Raw genomic sequence first — 22,495 nt, forward strand, 5'->3', positions numbered from 1 at the left:
CATACATGCAATGTTAACAGCTATTACATGTCGTTGACACAGGGGAGCGCTGTGTATGAAACCCTAATCCTGCCCAATTGAGTGTTTAAACTACCTAAACACTTCTACTTTTTAATATAAATGTTGCAACTAGCTAGCACATTCGAATTTTGGGGTATAACAAGAGTAGAAGAAGTGGTCCAATCAGCACATTGGTGGGTGTAACTCAGCAGAGCAGTGGGCTCGGCCTTTATTTTATTTTTTGTCCCTAATATGATGAAACACAACCAAAAGTTTAAGCACACTAAATTGAAAGTGGGAAGCAAACTGATATTTTTGTGCGCTTTTGAAAATCGAGTTTTCATAGATACAAATCTTTTTGGCACTTTTGAAATTCAGGTTTCGAAAATACAAATCTTTTATTTCGAGCTTACATACAATTTTACCAATGCAAATCGTTATGACCCTAATTTACCATCATACACAATTGTGATTGTCGAACTATGCACTTCTGATCCTTGATCTTCTATACTTTCTATGCATAATTTGTATGTCGCTTTGGATTAAGGCATCTGCTACTTGAACATAAGGTAAATTCAGGATATGCATAGTAGTGCATGTCGTGACCCCGAGTGACTTAGACTGTCAACCTGTCTTCACCTCGTTTATGGACAACCACCCTGATGTAACTCAGTTTTGGAAGCGAAGCAGGGTTGGGCCTGGTTAATATTTGGATGGGAGATCACCAAGGAATACCAGGTGCTCTAAGCTCTTTTACTTTGGCTCACTGAGAGAGAAAGAGTGTTTGTGAGAGAGAGACATCTTCACCATCTTTTCTTGTCAGATAGTTTATAGGTTTCATAAAACAGGAGATAATAAAATAAGTAATTTGTAAAGACAAATTCAGATAAGGCAGAGACAAAGGGAATTACGTAACTCATAAAGGTATGATGCAAATGCAGAAGAGAATGTTAAATGTGCTAATGTTCTACTAACTTGAGCTAACATGTTGGACCTAGCCTATACAAAAAGACTGATTCTGCAAATTAGTTATCATATCCATTGGGAGCTAGTTGCCTTTGTCCCTCCACACAGACGTATGGCTTGGACTTTGGAATTGGGACAGTACTATCTGTACCTCCTACTATCTGTTCCTCTGTCCTATGAGGTATAAAAGGCCTGTGCTGGGAGTCAGAAATTAGTCTCGCTTGAGTACTCGCCAACCACCAAGGAGAGAGCTTCAACGAACCCATTATGGGTGAAACCAAGCTCTATCTTTTTTTGCTTTTAAGCACCCTCGCCTCGGCCTGTAAGTATAAAGACTACTTAAAATGTTCAAGATGTTTTCAGTGACTCAATACTGAACAAAAAACAGAAGCAGTTTCTGAAAATAATTAAGTATTTTCCTTTGAGTTCGTTTTTTCACAAACTGTTATTTTTGCCTGAAACAAATTATTATCTAAATAATTAATAAACGTTAGTTTAAATTACCTTCATTGCCGTTTGTATTTTACAAAATCCTTGAACTTCTACATATATCTCTATTCCATGCAGACGCCCAAGAGGAAGAAGAACATTCATCCTGCTTGCGTATGTCCTTACGTAATTTTCGGTCTTATTTATGACTAGCTTTGGCAAGACTTGTGTTGTCAACAGCACTTCTAACTTGACATGACATGTTCGACTGTTTGAATGAAAAGATTATCTTATCCTCTAGTGGGACAAAGGTACAAGACTTTCCACAAGTATGAATACCAGTATGAAGCAGAGTCCCTGAATGCCATAAATGGAGCATCCCAACTCAGAAATGGACCTAAAGGCTCTTGTAAAGTATGTACTATTTCAGACCGCTCAGCCTTTCTTCTGTCCATCAACAAATTAATTATGACCTCCCTAACGTGGTTGTATGCAGTTTTTGTAACACTTACCTCTGTTTGTAGGTTGAAATTGAAGTTCCTCAGAGCTGCAGTTACATTCTGCGCACCACAGGCTGTAGCCTAAGTGAGGTGGTTGATACGGATGCAGAGGGCAACCCTGTGTTCGGACCTGCTGCTGGCTCTGATGCCTTTGCAGCTGCCATGGAGAGGTGTGTATTTTTTTTTTCTATTGGATTTCATTTGGGTTAGGCTGCCGATGTAAAGCACCTCTAATATGTATTTTTAAAGAGCTAAAATTATATCATTGTTTTGTCACTTTAGACATCCTCTGAAGGTTGTGGTTGAGGGAGTGTATGATGTGAAATTGTACCCTGAGGAGGATGAGCCCATGACCATCCTGAACATTAAGAGGGGTATTGTCTCTGCCCTTGCTGTGCCCCTGCTGGAGGAGGACAAGAACAAGAGACTGGTATGTTCATCCGTCAAAAACAAACATCCATAAAACTAACTAAAGATGCCATAATACATTTTATTAGTTTTTGCTGTGTGCATTTTCCTTTTTCAATTGAACCATGTTTAACTTTGCCTGTGAAATGTATTTTTGCAGCATTGAGATTCAAGATGAAGGAAATTTGGCTTGGACATAAAGATATGAGAAACTTACCACCTTTTCTTTTCTTTTAGCCTACCATTCATGGCATGTGTAAGACCGAAAATACTGTCAATGCTAGAGAGAACATTGCCACTGATATTACCCTCACCAGGGACCTGTCCAGATGTGACAATTTCGTTCCCCAGAGGGACCATACCAGCCCCCTGGCCCTCATATCTGGCATGGTGAGACTTCCATAAATGAATGACTGTTGTCACTACTGTGAAATGTAATTACACCCCCTCAAAACAATTCACAACCATAACACTTTTCCTCCTACAGCACTACCCTCTTGCCCAGCTGATCAGGAGCTCTCAGACCTGCAACTACAAGTTTGATAATGAGAACAGGCACATGACCTCTGGTGCCTGCACTGAAAACCACATCTTGGTGCCTTTTTCTCACAAGTGAGTCTCATCAAACCCTAAGTTCCATGACACATCTGAGGAAAAGTGACATTCAACGGTCTCTAACATGTACAATATTCCCATAGGGGACAATATGGAGTTACCAACGTTGGCAAGCAGTCTTTGACTCTGCTGGAGGTTTCCATCTACAATGACAGAGTCTTTGAACACAGTAAGCATCTTCTGAATTAAATTTTTGCCAACTTACTGACTGTCAAATTAAATTATATATGCTTTGCTTAATTGTTAATCTTAAACAAACATTGTGCAACATACCAATGATACCTTCCAATGATACTCTTTGTCCTTTTGCAGATGAGGCTAATCTCAAGGGTCTGGCTATGGAGGCTGCTGAAGATAAGAGTGTTGTTCAGGACAAGGATGCAGCACTAGCTGTCCTGAGAGAACTGGCTACTTTGTCTCAGTCCAACAACGGAGAGAATAGAGCCCACCTCTTCCAGAAACTTGTGAGCATGGTCCGCGGAATGAAGCAAGAGACTCTGAGCCCTGCTGTTCCAGAGGCCCTAGAAATTTCCGGCCCCCTGACATACCAGGTTCTAGCCCAGTGCGGCACACCAGAATGTAGCAGTGCCCTCATGCAAATCCTCAGGACCTTTGATACCTCAGCTGTTGAGGTTGATGCTGCTGTGTTCACCATGGGCCTGTTGCCTAACCCCTCTGCCCTACTGGTCAACGACATGCTGGCTATGGCTCAATACAAGCAGAGCAAGTCCATCATGTATGCTCTGAGCAATACTGTCAAGAGGTGAGAGAATGCTAATTTAGCATAGTGACCCAAGGTAGAATGGTAAAATTGTGTCTTGATGGCCCTTTTTTATCTAATATATTTTCATACAAGGTTCTACAAGGCTGAAGGAAAGTTGACCCCTGAGATCTCTGCTGTTGCTGAGTTTATGGCTGCCCAGTTAGGGGACTGCTCTGGTGACCAGGAACATATTTTCATGGCCCTGAGGGTGAGATGTCCGTCAAACAAAATAGCTAACTTTTGCTCTAACTCTTAACATAAGGTGCCTAAGTGAAAGACTAACATTTTCTTATTCTGTTTACAGGTTATTGGTAACATGGCTGCTGCTATGGGAGCTGCCAGCCCTGCCCTAAGGACAGCTGTTATCCAGTGCGTGAACCAGCCCTCTGCCACCCTGGAGGTCCAGCAAGCTGCAATCCAGGCCTACAGACAGACACCTGTTCCTGAGGAGGCAAGCCAAACTAGGAACCATTGTTTAGTAAAAACAAAATCCAATACCACAGTGATGTATTTATATGATTTGCTTCCCTACTAAAGTTAAGTTGTCTTTCTTGTCACAGGGAAGAGAAATACTCATGCAGGTCCTTCTGGACGGTGCTAGCCCTCTGCAGAAGCGTGTTGCTGCCTATCTAGTGTTGATAAAGGATCCTCAGTCAAGTGAACTGGCTCAACTGGCTGCCGCCTTGCCTATTGAGGAGAACCAGCAAGCTAAAAGCTTTGTCATGTCCCATGTGACCAACATCTTGGCCTCCACTGAGCCTGAGTCCCAAGAGTATGTAAAACAACTGTCAGATATTCGCATACTATATACTATCTTAGATAAACGTCCTTATTCTTTGTCTTTCATCATGCTTGTTTTTAATCACTCATACCATATATTATTTCCTCCTTACAGACTAAGACAGAAGATCCTTGATGCTTTTCAGGGTAATGAGGTTGGACCAGTCATGGATCCCACTAAATTCTCCCGCAATTACAAGGTTGCATCTGTTGAAGGCAACATGATCTTCGAGGGTACTAGCTACATGCCTAAGGAAGTAATGCTGGAGATGACCCTGAAAGCTTTTGGCTATGATATTGACATGTTTGAGGTAAAAAAGTAAACCCTTTTTGGCTTTTTCTGCACAGACATCACAGTTTACATTTGTCTGATAATTAAATCTTGACTTCTTAGGTTGGCATGGAAGGTAAAGGACTGGAGCCAACAGTTGAGGCTCTGTTTGGCGAGAAAGGCTTCTTCCCTGACACAGTACTGAAGACCATGTTCTTTGTTTCTGACAAAATACCCCATGAGATAAATGAGGTCCTAAAGAACATGGTGCCTGCTCTGAAGTCTGACAGGAAGAAGAGACAGGTATTCAAAATAATGCACACTTATTGAACAAATATACACTTCAGATATGCACTTCTGTACTATGGCCAATAGTATGTGGACATGGCACAGTATTGAACCTCTCATTCCAAAATCATGGACATTAACACCAAATTGAACTGGAACTCGCTTCAGGCGTCAAGACAATTAACACTGGGGTCTGTTTTACATTTAGTCATTTAGCAGACGCTCTTATCCAGAGAGAGAGTGCCAGAGAGTTTTTCATGGTTTTGGGCTTCAAATGTTGTAAAAATTAATGCTATAGCATAAAATGTAATTGTAGACATGTCTGTGCTTCAAACTTTGTGTTAACAATTTGGGGAAGGTCCTTTCCTGTTTCGGCTTGATAATACCCCCTTGCACAAAGCCATCCTTACAGAAATATTTCGTCATTGTGATGTTGAAAAACATGACTGGCCTGCATAGATTCATTTGCAAAAAAAACATTTGCGATTGTTAGAAGGAACCGTATGTGTTGTGCAAATGCCAAAATAAATGGGGAGTAGTGTGTAGGGCAGGAGGAAGCAGAGCATGTAGGCTAGCGCCGGGTCACAGAGTTCAGCAGAGTAACAGCAGCTGGGAAGAAATTGTTCTAAAGCCTGCTGGTGAGGGAATAAAGAGACCTGTAGTGTTTGCTTGATGGCAAGGGGGCAAACTGTTTGTGGCTTGGTTGTGAGGTCTCTGATGATGCAACGCGCTCTCCAAAGAAAGTGCTTGTGTTAGAGATCTTTGATGGCAGGGAGTTGGACACCAACAATGCGCTGGGTGATTTTCACCACCTACTGCAGGGACTTCCGGTCGGCCGCAGAGCACCCATTGTACCAGACTGTGGCACAGTTGGTCATAATGCTCTCGACCGTGCAGCAGTAAAACTTTACCAGGATGTTGGTGGATAGGTTCCTACTACCAGTTGCAAAAGTTACACTGTTACATAATTTGAGGTCAATTTAAATGCAATCAGGACAGTTGCCATTTGCAAGCCAAGTCTAATCACTTACATTTTTGATTAATCAGCAACTTCTATAACAGCATACCTTTAAAAATCATATTACATACTTTCCAGAATCTAATGAGGGAAATCGGACGCAACCTCAACAAACTGGTGAGGGATCTGAAGGCTCAGGAATCCCCTGAGGCTATGGTTTATCTGAGACTGATGGGAAATGAGCTGGGGTACCTCAAGACCAAAGACATGGAAGAAATGGCCTACTCTACAGCTATGATGATTGACAACATGATGAAGATGTTCCCCACTGATGTATGTATACAGAAAATTACTTCAGTCCCAATTTTCATTATTATAAATCCTAATGCTTCTTCAATTAAACATCGTTTTAATACTGGTTGTAGCTGATTAAGGGACTGATGACCAAGGAGGACAATGAGGTCTTTGCCCATTACATCTTCATGGACAATGAATTCTTCTTGCCAACTGGTACTGGTGTGCCTCTGAAGATATCCCTTTCTGGTACCTTCACCCCTGGTATCAAGGGAGGCATTGCTCAAAATGCTGCAAACATGGTATACTTTTATTATTTACAAGCATAATTCTTTATTACTGGCATTACGTTATTTGACTTATTGTACATGCTTTGTTCCATTTAGGCTGAGTTCTCCTTCATGCCCTCGGCTGGAGTTGAGTTTGTGACCCATGTTGGCTCTCATATCCCTGAGTATGTCCTGTCTGGCCTGGAGATGCACACCAACCTGTACCACGAGAGTGGTCTCAGAGCTAAGATTGCTTTGTCTGAGAGTGAAGTCAAGCTGACCATCCCCGCTCTCCAGAGCCCTGCCAAGCTGATCAGCATCACGTTAGTGTCAAACAACAACTAAATGTCATAATGATGATAATCATAACAAACCAATAACAGCACAAACTAAACTAACTTTCTCTTCTCCACTTACAGTAACTCCTTGATAGCTGTGACCTCTGCTGAGGTGAAGAAAATACTCCCCATTGTGGAAGACAAAGTTGATGTTTCTGAATGCACACCTGCCTTTGCTGGAGTGAAGTACTGCACTGTCCTGCAGTACACTGATGCAAGCTCTCATGATACTGTCCCCTACTTCCCCTTCACTGGTGACAGCAAGTAAGTGCTTGACATTTATTTAAAATTTTAATTTTTTGGGGGGGTGAAATTCTAATGGACACACAATTCTTTTAAGGCTTGCTGTGGAGCTCCACCCTACAGGTGATGTGTCTGAATACTCCGCCACCGTCACCTACGAACTCCTCATGGAGGGAGAAGAAGGTAACCAGAAGGTTGACACTGTGAAGATGGTCCTAAAAGCAGAAGGTATTACTTTCATCCCCAACATATTTTAAGCTAAATTACAAAATATAATACAATATTTTCTACAACAAAACATTTTTGTTTCTTGTGGAGGCTGAACTCTATCTTTTTAATCTGTAAAACAGGTGCTGAGCCCACTGAGGCCACAGCAACTGTGAAGTACAACAGGAGGAAACATGTCATCACCACTGACATCCAGATCCCTAACTATGACCTGGAGGTTGGACTAAGACTGGGTGTTGTTGATGAAAACACAAAGGGCAAAGGAACACACTCCATCTCCATTGATCTCATCAATAAGAACATCCCCCAGTTATCTCTGGTTGGCCATGCCAAGTAAGATGACATTGCAGTACCACATGTGTTCATTTCTTTGAATCAACCTGTGATTTGTCATCACCCAAAACTGGGAGCTCACGATTTGTTTTCTCTCAGAATTGAGGCCTTGAAGGACGCTATGCTGCAGGTCCAGCTGCTTGTCCCATCTCTGAAGGCTGATGCCACAGTCACAGCCCATCTGAAGCATGATGAAGAACTAGAACTGGAGCTTGAGAGTGACATCAAGCTCCCTGAGACAACCTCAGTGCAGAAAATCTCCCTAAAATATGGTACAATGGCATTCAATAATTTTACTTTAGATCTCTATGGATCACCATAGATATCTTTGGAAAACGAGTTCACAAATTCTTCAATTCTCTGCATATCTCAGTTGATACATTATTATTCTCACCTCCTAGACAACAGCAAGATTAAGGCGGAAGTCAATTCTGACATGAACTCTGAGATCCAGAACATCCTACCTAACATTGAGGAAATCAAGAAGATTGTCAATGATGCCCTTGATCTGCATGTGGGCCATACTGACATGAAGGTCCGCCACATCCTCACCAAGTCTGTGGAGGTAAAGTTTAAGTTTGAAATACCATTTTGATTTATTGAGATCATGTCTAGATTAAATCTTAACAAGAAATATGATTCCAGGCAACCAACATCTACTTGGAGAAATATGCTGCTGATATCCCCTACATTCAGACTCTGAGAGTACCCGAGATGCCAGAGATTACTCTTCCAGAGAAACTCTTTTTGAACATGTAAGTTATATTGATTATATAACAACATGTTAAGTAGCTCTAACAGGTGATGTATATATGACCAATTACAATTATGTATGTATTAAATACAATATATAGATATATATCATGTTGGCATTTTACAGTGAGGCTAAGGCTGCGTATCATTTCAACGATGACCGCTTCACTCTCACACTCCCAATGCCTCTTGGAGGAAAATCCACTGAAGAGCTCAACTTCCCACCTGCCTTGACCACCCCACACCTATCTCTGCCCAAGTTTGGCCTTGAGGTTCACTCCATGCAGATTCCCATCCCTGAACTATTTGTTCCTGAGACAATCACTCTGTTTGTGCCTCTCTTTGGAAAAGCTGAAGTTTCCAGCAAGGTAAACAGCAATTTGTACAATTTGGAGGCTTCCGCTTCTGCTGGTAGGGATGCTGTTGAGACCCCAAGCTACTCAGCCAAGATCGAATTAGCAGGCAACTCCCCAGTGGACATCCTCTCCATCAAAATTGAAGGTGCAATTTCCATATTCTTTGTACCAAACTGTATGAGTGCACGAGGAAACTCTCCAAAATGCTTTCTAAAATTTGTGAATAAATGTACCTTTTTCTTCACATTTCATTTATAGGTTCTGGACTGGTCGCCAGCACTCCAGCTGACTCCATCAAGGCGCATGTGCAGACCTCTGTGAGCCACAAGCTCATTGATGCCAGTATCAGCATCACAGAAGTTGGTACAGTGACAGACAAGATCAATGTCAAATCCAGCAGCAAAATTGAAGCAACAAGTCCCCTGGGTCTAAATGTAGCTGTGGAGCACACTGGCCTGGTTGGCTTCAATGCTGAAGAAATCACTGCTGAGAGCAATGTGGAGGGAACAGTTAAGGCAGGACCGGTTTACGTCAGTACCACCGCCACCCAGTCTTTCTCGGTCTTCCCATTCAGGCCAGAGGCAAAGATTGATTCTTCGCTTAAGATCGATTCAACTCTGGTTAGTGCCCAGAACACCCTAACAGCATCCTTCAGCAATGGTGAGTTGTCTGTTGTGTCTAACACCAACGCATTTAAAGACCTCCTGACTCATGCTGCTGAGCTTTCTTTCAAGGAGAACAAGCTGTCCCTGAAATGTGACTCAAATGCACTCACTCTTGGCATGAAGATCCACAACCAGGCTGAGGCCTCTGCTGGGGCTGGAGCAGTCACTCTAAAGATGGAAACCAATGCTGACCACACTGAGAATCGTGTCTACTCTTTAGTTACTGCCTCCCTAGATGTCAATGGTCTGGCTGTGAACAGTGATGGTAATATTAAGCTGTTTGAGCATGACGCTACACATAAGGCCACTCTGACTATGAATAAGGATGGCTTGGCCACAAGTGGCACTACAACCCTCCGGAGTCCCCTGATTGTTGAGAACACCTTTGCTGCTGGACTTGATTCTTCCAAGGCAACCCTGTCCATCGATACCAAGGCTGCACTGAATGATGTTAAGGTTGAAAACACCAATGCTCTAACCCTCACTCTGTCTACATTGGCCTTCACCTCAAAGGCTGAAGCCATTGTCACTGAGAGAACATCATACACTCATGATATTACCATTGACCTGCAGCCCTACACTGCCTCAGCAAATGTGAACAACCACTTGAAGGTACTGGATGCCAACCTGGTCAATGAGGCTCAGCTGAAGGCAGAGCTCTACAAATTGGACTTTACTGGAAGCTTGAAGGCTGCATATGGTGAGGAGGAGATCAAGCACACCTATGAGATTAACTACGCTGACCTGACTGCCAATGCTAAGTGCAGTACCATTGGAAAACTCCTTGGAACCCACATGAGCCAGAACACAGAACTTGAAGTTGTTGGTCTTGCTGCCAGGATCCACAATGACGCTCGCTTCAACTCCCAGCCTCTCCGCTTCGACCACACCATCCGTGCCAGTGTCATTCCTTTTGACTTCAATCTTGATGCCATCTTCAATGCCGATGGTGACTTAACCCTGTACGGCAAGCAGAGCGCTCAACTCTATGACAAATTCCTCATTAAAGCACAGCCCCTGGCTTTAGCTTGCTCCCACGAATGCAGAGCCTCAGTCACCCAGCTGCTTGACAATGGCTTCTCTTTGGAGACCACAGTTGACAACAAGATAGATGCACTTATGACTCCTCAGGAGCAGAAAGCCATATTTAGGTTGAAGTCCAAGGTGAACAACCATGCCCTCAACCAGGAAGTGGAAGCCTACCACAATGCTGAAAAGCTTGGATTGGAAGTCTCCAGCACACTCATCACTAACCTCCTGAACACAGATGACAGTGAAAACCAGGAATTCACCATTTCTGGCTTCCTTAAGTATGATAAAAACACAGACAGTCACTTTATTCAGCTGCCACTGATTGAAAGTTTGCCAGCAATCCTGGAAAGCATCAAGATCACCAGTGTGAGCATGGCAGAGGCATTGCAGAATTACCTCAACAATGATGAAATCAAGGCTAAGCTTGAGGCTCTGCCCCAGCGTATTAGTGACTTTGCTGTTCAACTGAACCTGGAAGGAAAGGCTGTCCAGCTTAAACAGAACCTTATTGCCCTCACCCAGGAGTATGCTATAACTGTAGAAGATCTGGAAGCCACTCTTGCTAGCCTTAAGTCTGCCATTGAGGCACTGCTGGCTGACATTGCATCCCGCATAGAGATCATTGTTGCTGCTACCAAGGAAGTGATTATAAGTGGTACTCTGTCTGAAACTGTCATCCAAAGAATTCAGCAGGAGATGAACGCCTTCTATGAAGAGTATGACATCAGAGCTATGATTGTTGCTGTGATTGAGACCATTGATGAGCTGATCAAGCAGATCGATATGCAGAAACTGAAGGACACCAGCATTGCTTTCCTGCATGACATTGATGTTAAGGCCACGGTGGAGCAGGTTCTTGATGTCTTGAAACAGTTTATACAGAGCTTTGACACATCCAAATTCCTTGAGGATCTGAAGAGCTTCATTGCCTCCTTACACCTAGAAGCCCACATTGAGGAGCTGATGGCTCAGATACCCACCGACGTAATCAGCAAGTTTGTGGATTCTGTCAAGGAAGTGATTCTAGACTTTGACATCATTGGAAAAGTCAATGCTCTCCATGGAAAGCTAAGAGAAGTTATTGTCCAATTAGAAGCTGACAAGAAAGTTGAGGCCATCCTGGAGAAGGTTTTGGAACTCATTCAGCAGTTCAAAATTGATGAAACTATTCAAGTGGTGGCAAACAGTCTGAAATCCATTGATATTCCTGCCAAGGTAATGCAGGTGCTGGAGGAAGCCATCGACTACCTGAAAGCTACTGAGATGAAGCAGGTGATTGATCACTTGAATGAGTATCTAGATTCTGTTGTCCAGCAGATCAAGTCATTTGACTACAATGCTCATGTGGATGAGGTCAACCAGATGATCAGTGGCTACACCACCTACCTGAATGAGCTGATTAAGGCACTTGAAATTCCACAGAAGTTTGAAGCTACAAGAGAGTTTGTCAACTTTGTTCTGTCATCTGTAATGACCTCCATTGAACAACTAAGGGAAATCAAAGTTGCAGACATGATCAAAAAAGTGAGGGATGTAGTTGACCATGCCATGCTGAATGACCTAAAGGCTGTCCTTGATACTCTTAAGCAGAAGATCGCTGAAATGGATGTGAAAGCTGAGATTCTTTCCTACCTGCAGTTGGTGAACAGTTACTATACCAAGGCCATCACTATCATCACTGATGCGTTAGTCAATGTGGTTGAGGTTATTAAGAGTGTGATTGCTGAGCAGCCAATTGTTGGTGAAGTGAAGCAGATTGTTGAGGGCATTGTCACTGGACTGAAGGCAACTGAACTAGACCTCCCCTCATTTACCATCCCTCTTACAGACTTTGTTGTACCTTCCTTGAAGATTACACTTGAGAAGCTTCAAGGGGCTGAAATACCAACACAGTTGGACATCCCTGAGTTTACTGTCCTCGGTTTCTACACTGTGCCTGCTATAACCATTACCGTTGATGATATCAAGCAGAGAATCGTTGAGCTAATTGATTTTATTTCCAACTTTGAGATCAAGATGTTTGATGTGGATGAATTCTTTGGAGAACTGACATTGAATTACCTGCCTGCACTTCCTGAATTTACCCTCCCAGAGATCACCCTTCCAGAGTTATCACTCCCATCTCTCCCTCATGTGCCCATTGAGAAGCTGTTGGAGATTCCTGCTCTCCAAATCCCTGAGATCAAGCTGCCAATAATCCCCAGTGAGGTCATGATCCCATCCTTTGGAAAGCTCTATGGTGAAGTTAAAATCAGCAGTCCCATTTACAACCTTAGGACATCAGTTGAGCTCCAGAACTCAACTGAAAATGAGATGACTCCTCAGTTAACCGCATTCCTCACCTCCCAGGCCACATCTCCCACCTTTGAGATCCTCAATTACAATCTGGATTCGACTGCTCGCATTGCTATCCCCAAGATGAGCCGTTTGATTTTGGCGCAGACATTCAAATTAACCCATTATGCTCTTGCTGTTGACCACAAGGCCTCAGTAACAATATATGGCATAGCAGCTCAGGCCTCAGCTAAGACCACAGTCAAGGCTACAACTGCCCCCTATACAGCTGACATTGTTAATAACGTCTTCTTTGCCACTGAGGTTGGTATGTCTGCCTCTGTTGACACCACTTATAACCACCAGCTGAACTTCCCAATCATTGGGCTAAGCAGTGAGACTGCTCTCACTTCAAAGGCAGTTGCTCGCCAGGAGGGTACCACAATCGTTCTGACTATTGGAAATGAAGGCACTGCCAAGTTCAACTCCCATGACGGCACCCACAAGAGTGACTTACACTTAACCCTCAATCCCAGCACTGCTAAGCTGACCTTTGCTAGTGACACGGACACTGCCATTCTGAAGATGAAGCAGATCGTAAATGCTGAAGCTGTAACACTCAGTTACTTCAAATTTGATGCCCGTTCTGAAGCAGAGGGCCCTGCTGTAAAGAGCAGCCTGGTGCAGGCTTCTGGACACGCTAACATGGGAGATTTGAAGGTTGAGTTGAAGGCAACCCATGACTCTGAGCTTTTTGGTGTACTCAGTGGAATTCTTTCTAACTCTTTCAATTTTGTGATTTCTCCAGTTGAGGTTGTTCTTGACTTTCAGAACAAGGGAAACACTAAGCTCACCATCAGCGAGGCTCTGACCGCCAAAATAGATCTCCAGAATGATTGCTTTGCCACCATTAAGCCTGATGGTCAACATATCAACAATGTGGCTCTTGTTCGCTTGAACCAGTTCAAATACTCCTACAACATGACCATTGACAATAACAATAATGAGGCAGGCATCTTTGCAGCTATGGATGGTGAGGCAAATATTGACTTCCTGACCACTCCTATCAACATTCCAGAGATTCATGTACCCTTTGTTGACATCCACACCCCAGCCATCAGCAATGTGAATCTGTATGAGCACACTGGCATAAAGCAGATATTGACCACCACTGAGCAGACTGTTGATGTGAATGCTAAGATTGTATACCAGAAGAGCCAGTTTGCCCCCCTTGTTCACCTGGGATTGGTCAGAATACCTTCTTTTGGTAACCTGATTACAGAATTGTCATTCAAGTCTGCTATCATTAATCTGAATGCCAATGCTGGACTCTATACTGAGGATGACCTTGTATTCCGCCTGGGTGCAACCTCTGCCTCTGTGTTTGATGCTCTGAAAGCAAAGCTTGATGGCACCACCAGCCTGACCACCAAGAGAGGGCTAAAACTGGCCACTGCTCTGTCTCTGGAGAACCCCCACATTGAGGGAACACATGACAGCTCAATCACCCTGAACACAGACAACATGGAAGTTGATGTCTCTGTGTCTACTGTTGCTAAGATTGCCCTGCCCACCCTCAACCTTGAGGCCAACCAGCGGTTTGTTGCAGACCTCAAAACCAGTGCAAATGCTGCATCCACACTGAAGCTGAAGGGTGATTTCCACATGCCCCTTATCAATGCAGTTGGTAAGGCAGATCTTGACAGTAGCCTAAAACTGGAGGGAAATCTTGAATACATTTCCATGGAGACTTTTACTAAGGGCAAACTTGATGGTACTATCCTGGAGACCTACCCACTTCTGGCTGCTCTGGATAATGAGGCTAACATGTACTTGAATGTTGATGGTCTGCGCTCCACTTCAAAGCTCATTGCCAATGCTGTACTCAACGATGGTGAGACCAAGATCCTTGAAATTGATGTGGATGAGAACCTGGCTGTGGAGGCTTCCCTGACCCGTGTTTATGTAGTTCTTAAGGTTGCTAGCAACAACGTGGCTAATGTGGTGACCTTCACCACCAATGGGAAGCATGTAGTCCAGGCTACCATTGATCTTGCACCAACAACCAGCCTGAATGCTGATGTTGAGATTGCCATGTCTCAGCCAAGCACCTTTGGTGACATAACCATCTTCGAGAAGACTGTTGTTGACCTGACAGCCCCCAAACAAAAGGTTTCTACCACTGCCAAGATTGTCACGCCTGTGTACACTTCAAGTCTGGCAGCTGAGATTGAGGGTGATGCCCCTGTCTTCAAAGTTACCCTCAAGTCTTCTGCTACCTCTATCATTGTCTTCCTGGATTATGATCTGGATGGTGAGTTTTACAGTATTTTAAGAATTATAGTGACACTTCACTGCCATACACTGCACCTATTTTTACCTTATCTCATTGGAAAATGCTGAAAGAGACACTTCTTGGTTTTATCAGCTTCTGCCACTGCTGGCCTTGAGAATGCCTTGCTGAGTCTGACTGGTAAAGCTGTCTTTACACACGCTGACCTGACCATGGACATTCAGCATGTTCTTACCCAGGCCATGAGGTAAGATTTCACAACAGGCCTCTAAATGTAATCTGCCTCGGTCTTATTTAGGATCGTTACAATCATGTTGCTCAAATGAGTTTGAAAATAATCATAATTGTCCGTTGTAGGAAATGTGAACATCTGTTTAATAAATGTTGATGTTATCTTCTCTAACCCAAGATTACCATCTTTTTATATTGTTTTTCAGTGACTCCGGACTCACCCTAAATGTGGACATCACCAGCCCTACCTTCACTGATGTGAACATCCGCTACACTGCCCGCAGTGATGGAATCAGTGCTTCTGTCTCTGCTCCATCCACTGGGTTCTTGGGTCTACAGGTCCAGGGAAGGACTCCGTCTCAGCTGAATGCTAGACTCTACAGCCGTTACACTGTGAGTACATCTACCATTGTGGCACCAATATAGTGAATTTTCTATTAATATGATCCTTTCCATAAGTCTAAAAACAAGTTAAGTAATTAAAGATTGATGTGTGCTAACTATGTCTCTCCTTCTAACAGTCTGCCCCTGAGGATGATGTGGACATCCTAATCATTAGAGCGTCTGTTCAAGACACTGAGAGGATGAGGCTAAAGATTGCCTACAACATGGATGCACCTAATGACATGCTCATGGGCCTGAAAGACAGACTTCCTGCCATTACATCTACTATCAACCACTTTGCTGACAAGTACCAACTGTTTGGACAGGTGTCTGAGCTGAAGAGTGCATTCATCAAACTTAGTGAGGAGGCATACAACACAGCTAACAACCATGCTGCAGATTTGAGCCAACTGTCCATCCTCTTCAGGAACACAGTTGTCCAGTACCAGAAGACCGTCCAGGTCTTCCTGGATGCTGCCGTCAAGTTTCTGCGTGAAACCCAGTTCAAGTTGCCTGGATCAGAAGACATGACCACTCTGCCTGAAGTCCTCAAGAAGCTGACCACTGGCATTGCTCAGTTGCTCGATCGGGCTATTAGTTTGCTCTTTGCCAATGTAGAGAGTACCTTCAATGTCATAATGGACGAGATCAGCAATATTCAGGTCACTATGCCAATTGGTACAGTCATGTCCGGCGCTCAGATTATTGACGAGGCTAGAACCAGTGTGAAGAGCATCCTGGCCCAGATTGTGGATCTTATCAAGCATCTGGAGAGCTTTGACATGTTCCTAGAAAAGCTGGGTGAGACACAGACAGCTGTCGTTGAGATGGCCCAGGAGTTTGTTGACACTCTAAAGTCTGACATCCTGGATGTGGTTGCCATGTACATCAATGCTATCTATGGAAACCTTGTCTCCTTGATCAAGAATGTCCTAGACCAGGTCAATACTCATGTCAACATGGAGCAGGTCAATGGCATAATTGATCACGTCATAGAGGTGGTTAACTCTTTGTTGAGCCAGTTCAACTACGTCGTATCTGCTTACCTGCAGAATGCTTCAGTGGAGGCCCAGGGTTATGTGAAAGTTAACGGAGGAAGGCTTGAGATTGACCTTCCCTTCAACTTCCACCAGTAAACTGCCTTAATGAATTGAAAACAAAGTACTATCAATCTGTTTGACAAATTGCTTACTTACAATGATGGACATTTAGCTCGAACAAGTGCTTTCTTTTTTGTGATATATAGCACCAACTTTGTTGACACCTTTTCTTTTGTCTGTAACATGTATTATGCAGTTAATGAGCATTAATAAAAACGCTTCATGCTAAATAACAATATTTTGGGTTCAATTGTTTATTTACATGCAAAATACATTCAAAATAAATCATTCTGAATTGAGGGTTACATAATCAGAACAGTCATGAGGTTTATTACATGTCAATGCCTTTAAGTGACATTATGCCCCAAAAACATGTTTTTGAAATGCCAATTGAAATGTTGTCCAGTAAGTCAGTCCTCATTTGATCATGCCTATCAAAACAATGGAAATCAAATCCCTGTAGTATAAGGATGTTGGCTACTAAACAACTGGATGGAGTGTGAGTTGTTTGTGTACCTCCCCCCTTAATACAGTGAAGTGATTTGCTGAATTAAAAATTGACAACTGGTTCAGATGGTGTAATGGTGAAATTAGGTGTTCGGGGCAGTTTTTGCATAAAATGCCTCTGATGCAGCACAGGTTACTTTTTAGGCCTAATAATATTTAGCATTTGCTCATCAAAACAACGTCACAACGCACATCCTTGGGTCCTGAGCGAGACACTGGCTGATTTTCACCTTTATACAATTCTCCAGATAATAAAGCCAAAGACAGACAGAGATTCTCGGAATTATAGATAATTGCCATTAAGACAGATGCAGCCATTACAAATAACTGAATAACCATGGATCCACATCACTCTTGACACACGTTGCCATATTAAAGTTTGGGGATAAACACTGGTGGAAACAGCCATACTGTGATGAAACTGACAGATAAAGAAAAGGAGAAAAACTATTCAATGACAACCCAAACCTTCATGGCGCTGTTAATTGAGCATGATATCCACATGATATTGTATTGTAGGGTGACAACTCAGAAACATTGGCATGAAAAATGTTCTGCAGAATACAAATTACAGTATTTTATTCTGAAGAATCTAAAATTCCTCTCGCTGTAATTATAGATGAATATCTGCAACAAGGATGCACATATGTTAAAGTTCCTGCATGTCAATTTAAAATAATTATGGACATAATTCTAACATTTGTTTAACTTAAATAAGTAGGGCTCATCATGTTTTACTGTAAAACCTTATTAGTTACTTAAACTCAAACTTTTAGGGGATGACTTGTGAGTAATAACAAACAGGGAGACAACTCATATTTGTAGATCCCAAAGTCATCCTTGGTAGACAGTAGTGAGGGCAATGTCATTGTTATAACAGAAGTATTTTTTTGATTAAAAGGTACTTACAAATTACATAGTTAGATGTAATGTATGTATGCTGATGTAGAGTGTTGTACGTGTCAGGGAGAGTGCAGGAAGGTGGACCCAAATGCAGAGGGAAAGGCATGCAAGGCAGGATCAAATGAATGGGTCGTTAGGAAGCCTGAAAATGACCATTCATTTGAATCAGGTGTGTTGGAGCAGGGAAACAACATACAGGATAGTGGGCCCTGAGGACCCGGGCCACTCATTCCGTGTTGGGGCGGCTGGCCGGCGTAGGGGGTGGCACAAGATGTCTTTGTCCCGGGGGGGTCAAATGTGCTAGGACCGCCACTGGTTACCGGGGTAGATCGTCATGGTGCCACATGCTGAACGCTTAACCTGGTCGGGAGCAGGTTAAGTTGGAGATCAGAGATCAACTGGTATAAGAGCCCTGCCCACAAACTAATTCGGGAGGATAATGCCGTCACCTTTCATAGAAGATCCTGTGGAGCTTGGTGCGCGGATAGTGAGAGGCATAGGCGTATAGCCCTATTTTGGGGGGGGCTGGAGCCCCAAATCTAAATTTAAATTAAATCTAAATGTGTTAATTTCTCTTCCTAAAATCCAGTAGAGGACACTATTTAAAAGGATATTTTCCTAAATGTATTCTGGGGGAACATGCCCCCAGACCCCCATAGTTTTGCTGGGTCACAGGAAAAATAATAGGTATTATCTAAGAGCTTAGCCCCCCCAAAAGTGGGAACCTAGATTCGCCCCTGGTGAGAGGTGCGCTCAAGAACCAGAACGTTTAGAGACCGACAAAACCCTTTCGCATTCCCTCATGAGTATCTTTATGAAAGATATAGATTCTCAGCAGAGGGAATTACGTATATTTGCCAGCTTCTTGAGATGTATGTTTTCAATGCGACACATCAAAGCCGTGCGCTCACAGTCCCACAGACTATATGCATAGCGATTGGTTATTTCACTACGGGTACTTTTATAGTGTGGGTGATGCAGAGAACCTGAGCAAGAACACGGTCTGCAGCGCAATTTGCAAATTATTTTCTTTAATGGCTGTTGCCACCATATTCTGATTAATGGGGTGATAAAAAAGAGAAGTGCCTTTTGTAAAAACTTTGGACTCAAATATGTTGACAAAATGAAACAAGGATTTTCATTCTGTCTTCATGCAATGTTCTGATTTCCGTTCTGGTAATGTATGCAAATTATATCATATTTTACAATTGATTGCATCATTTGCTCATTTAAAAATACATTTACAGGAAACTAGTAATGAAAACAATATTTGATTAGTTATCAACTGGGGAGGTTTCATGTTGATAAGTTATCCCTATTCACTGGGGTGTCTCCCCTTATCCCATTTAATTGTCCTTGGGTTGCTTTGACCCATTTTCTAATAATTTCCATATCAGATATTTGGGTTTCCTTCAACCAAAAAATTTCAAACCAAAAATAACGTGTATGGTACCATGCAATATTCTTCACAAGTTTCATTCGCTTTTATAGCAGTTTTCAAAAATAATAAATAGGACATTGAAAGAAATGGTGAAAACCCCCCACAAAAGACTCAAAATGCACAACAAAAAAAACACTTAAACTTAGAAAAAGGTTTACAAATACATCCTCATGTGTCCTCCCTTCCCTAGGAACACCGAAAAGCCAGCCTAGTTTTTTAAATTAAAAGCTTCTTATACTCTATATCGAGCTCCAGGGTTCTTTTATACAGGGCCCTCACATTGTCTGCTCCAACCTGAAACAAATAAAGAACATTGTCCCTTTGCAAGGCACACTTGGAGAAAGTTGAAGGTGTCCATTTGAATTCTGTGTTTCAAGGTTCATTGCTTATACATACGCGCAGCTAGTTCAGGCAGGGCAATTGGGCAGTGCACGTCATCCGCTCACTACCACACCTGTGTTAGCCAGCACAAGCCCATTGGGCCACGTCCGATAAGAAGGCATTAAAAGGCTGTGCGGATACACACGCACACACTCAGCCCATTTGTTGCATGATCAGTGCTGCTGCCACCCTCCACCATCACCTTCTCCCCCATGCTGTCTGTATGTTCTATCCATCAGGGGGATTATATCTCTATTGCTCCCTGCCTCATATGTCATGTATGTATGTGTTGCATCGAGGAGGCAGGGAGTGCTTCCCTTAGATCATCCACTCCGCCAAAGTCAAATCTACATGTCCATGTCATGAATAGATATATGAATATAGTATAAATGCTCAAATCTAATACATGATTGTCTTGACTGAACTTCTGTCTTTGTCTTGGCCTTGAAGTGGAGGCCCAAGGCTCAGGGGGGAGGAAGAAGTTCCTCTTCCTGCTGAGTTTAACATCATAGCAATATAATCAATTGAGTCATATTTGAAATGAGCTCTTTACGGACTTGTCTTATGTTCAGACCACCACCATTAGCAAGTCATTACAGACACTTCAATCACAGCCACGTTCACACAATCTCACCATCTGTGTTGCAAGTGGTAAATAAAACTCACAGTGTACCCCAAAAATGCTCCCTGGGCAGGCAAACACAGTTTCCTGATCATCTAGGACCACTTGAGAAAGTAAAAGGCATATTTGATCAATATTCAGCAACCACATATGGCATACATACTGGCGTATGAAAAATGAGTTTCACTGTTACCTCTGTATGGCACAGTGGGACGACAGTAGGTGGTGGCAGCAACACCACTGTATTTCCTGTCACTGCAGAGAACAGTAATACATTTCACTCCTGCAATACTCATAAATAATTGTTGAAGGAACATGGTCACATAGATTACTTAAAACATACATATGCCTGTGTTTCCGAGCTGCTGCCACCAGGGTCTGAAGAAATGCCCCCTTCCACTCCTTCCATCATGGGGTGACCCTGATAGCTGGAGAGGGCCAGCTCCTCAGCAGGAGTGAGGTCCTGTGGATGAGGGCTCCCCTAGTTTTCTTTGCCTATTTTTTCTTCCTGTTGGCTGCGACCAATTTCATTAATCTATAGGCCCTTTGTAGCTATACCAATATCCTTCAAAAGGGACTGACTCCGGCAATTCAGCCTTGTACCTTGGCCTTAAAATATGTGCAAGTATTGCCTACTGCTACTTACCGTTTTGAATTATGGTTTTATATTTATTTCGTATTTGCTCCCACGATCATTTGCCACTGCAGGGTTACAACAAAAATAATACAGCAACAAAAGTTTAATGTTATGGAATGCACACGTGTAATTATGGTCACATCTTGTGCCTGGGTCACAAGATATCAATAAATCATTTAGCTTACGCATTTACAGCGTCTGCTATTTTCTGCCAGCTAGGCAGCAGCGACTTTGTTGATTTTTGTCTGTATCATATGTCTGTATTCCTGATATGTTTGTATTACAATATTTCACGCAGGAGGAGTAGACAAAGTTTGTAAGATGACTGTCTGTTCTTCCTGCGTGATATTTCACGCTCTTGTTTTGTCCATGTTTGCGATTGGACATACGGTGCAAACACCGCCCCTTTATGTCGCACGTCTCTAGATAGGAAAGATCTGGGTTGAGTAATGCTGGGGACACACTACAGGATAATCGGGCCGATTTCGCCCCTTCCGACAATCCTAGGTAACGTCCTGATTATCTTGACGGTTCTACAGATTATTTCATCAGATGTTCCCTTGGTGTGAGGAGTGTCAAGAGTGACCGAATCTGCTCTGAAGGACGTCGGAGGCGCCCCGATCGCGAATCCTAAATATTCAACATGTTGAATATTCAACATGTTGAATATTTGCGATCAGAAATCCTGATGTGAGGGGGGGACCCCGAGGACAAACGCCAAGTTTATCACGTGAATCGAAAAAATATCCAATCAGGAAACAAGCTGAGAGTAGACTGAAGCATAACAAACGGAGTCACGGCCCAGCACAAAGTTAAATGGAATTGATTTGTGGCAACAGCAAATCTAGGATTTTTTCTCCTCATGTTTGTGGTCTCACAGTTTGAAGATCTTATAAGATTTTTTAAAATCGTTTAGTGTGTCCTAGGGCTGCCAGTAACGACGGGCTGCCACTTTTTCTATCGATTAATCTGTAGACTATTTTATTGATTAGTCGAATAATCAAAACTCTTTTTTTTACCAGTTCTGTTCATTTTATTTTGAAAACAAACTGTATATATCATTGACATACAAAGGCTTACAAATTAAAGTGCAAAACATTAGGTTTAAACTATCAACTCCAACGTTAATTAAAATATTTAGATAAGGTACATAACATATCCCAACATACACTAACACACACCCCTTGTAAACCAAAAATTCCAAGGTGCTGGTTCTGGGCTGGTGCTTCTGCC

At 42.8% G+C, this 22,495-nt stretch overlaps 1 protein-coding gene across 1 annotated transcript; it reads left to right on the forward strand.

Annotated features, from left to right (window-relative positions):
• Positions 1 to 1,193: 1,193 nt before the first annotated feature.
• On the forward strand, positions 1,194 to 17,007 carry LOC146286453 (apolipoprotein B-100-like). Its single transcript, XM_084699379.1, has 28 exons — positions 1,194 to 1,288; positions 1,534 to 1,569; positions 1,697 to 1,809; positions 1,920 to 2,065; positions 2,178 to 2,325; positions 2,541 to 2,693; positions 2,791 to 2,915; positions 3,002 to 3,087; positions 3,231 to 3,681; positions 3,775 to 3,889; positions 3,986 to 4,132; positions 4,242 to 4,453; positions 4,577 to 4,772; positions 4,856 to 5,035; positions 6,117 to 6,311; positions 6,404 to 6,574; positions 6,659 to 6,864; positions 6,961 to 7,143; positions 7,220 to 7,350; positions 7,473 to 7,683; positions 7,783 to 7,955; positions 8,085 to 8,248; positions 8,329 to 8,438; positions 8,564 to 8,937; positions 9,051 to 15,077; positions 15,192 to 15,303; positions 15,494 to 15,680; positions 15,809 to 17,007. Exons 1-28 carry the CDS (start codon positions 1,234 to 1,236, stop codon positions 16,805 to 16,807), a joined length of 11,406 nt encoding a protein of 3,801 aa, XP_084555505.1. The 5' UTR covers positions 1,194 to 1,233; the 3' UTR covers positions 16,808 to 17,007.
• The last annotated feature ends 5,488 nt before the right edge of the window (positions 17,008 to 22,495 follow it).

This window comes from Hypomesus nipponensis, chromosome 6 (genome assembly GCF_054491055.1).
Source record: "Hypomesus nipponensis isolate SF chromosome 6, ASM5449105v1, whole genome shotgun sequence".
Lineage (NCBI taxonomy): Eukaryota > Metazoa > Chordata > Actinopteri > Osmeriformes > Osmeridae > Hypomesus > Hypomesus nipponensis.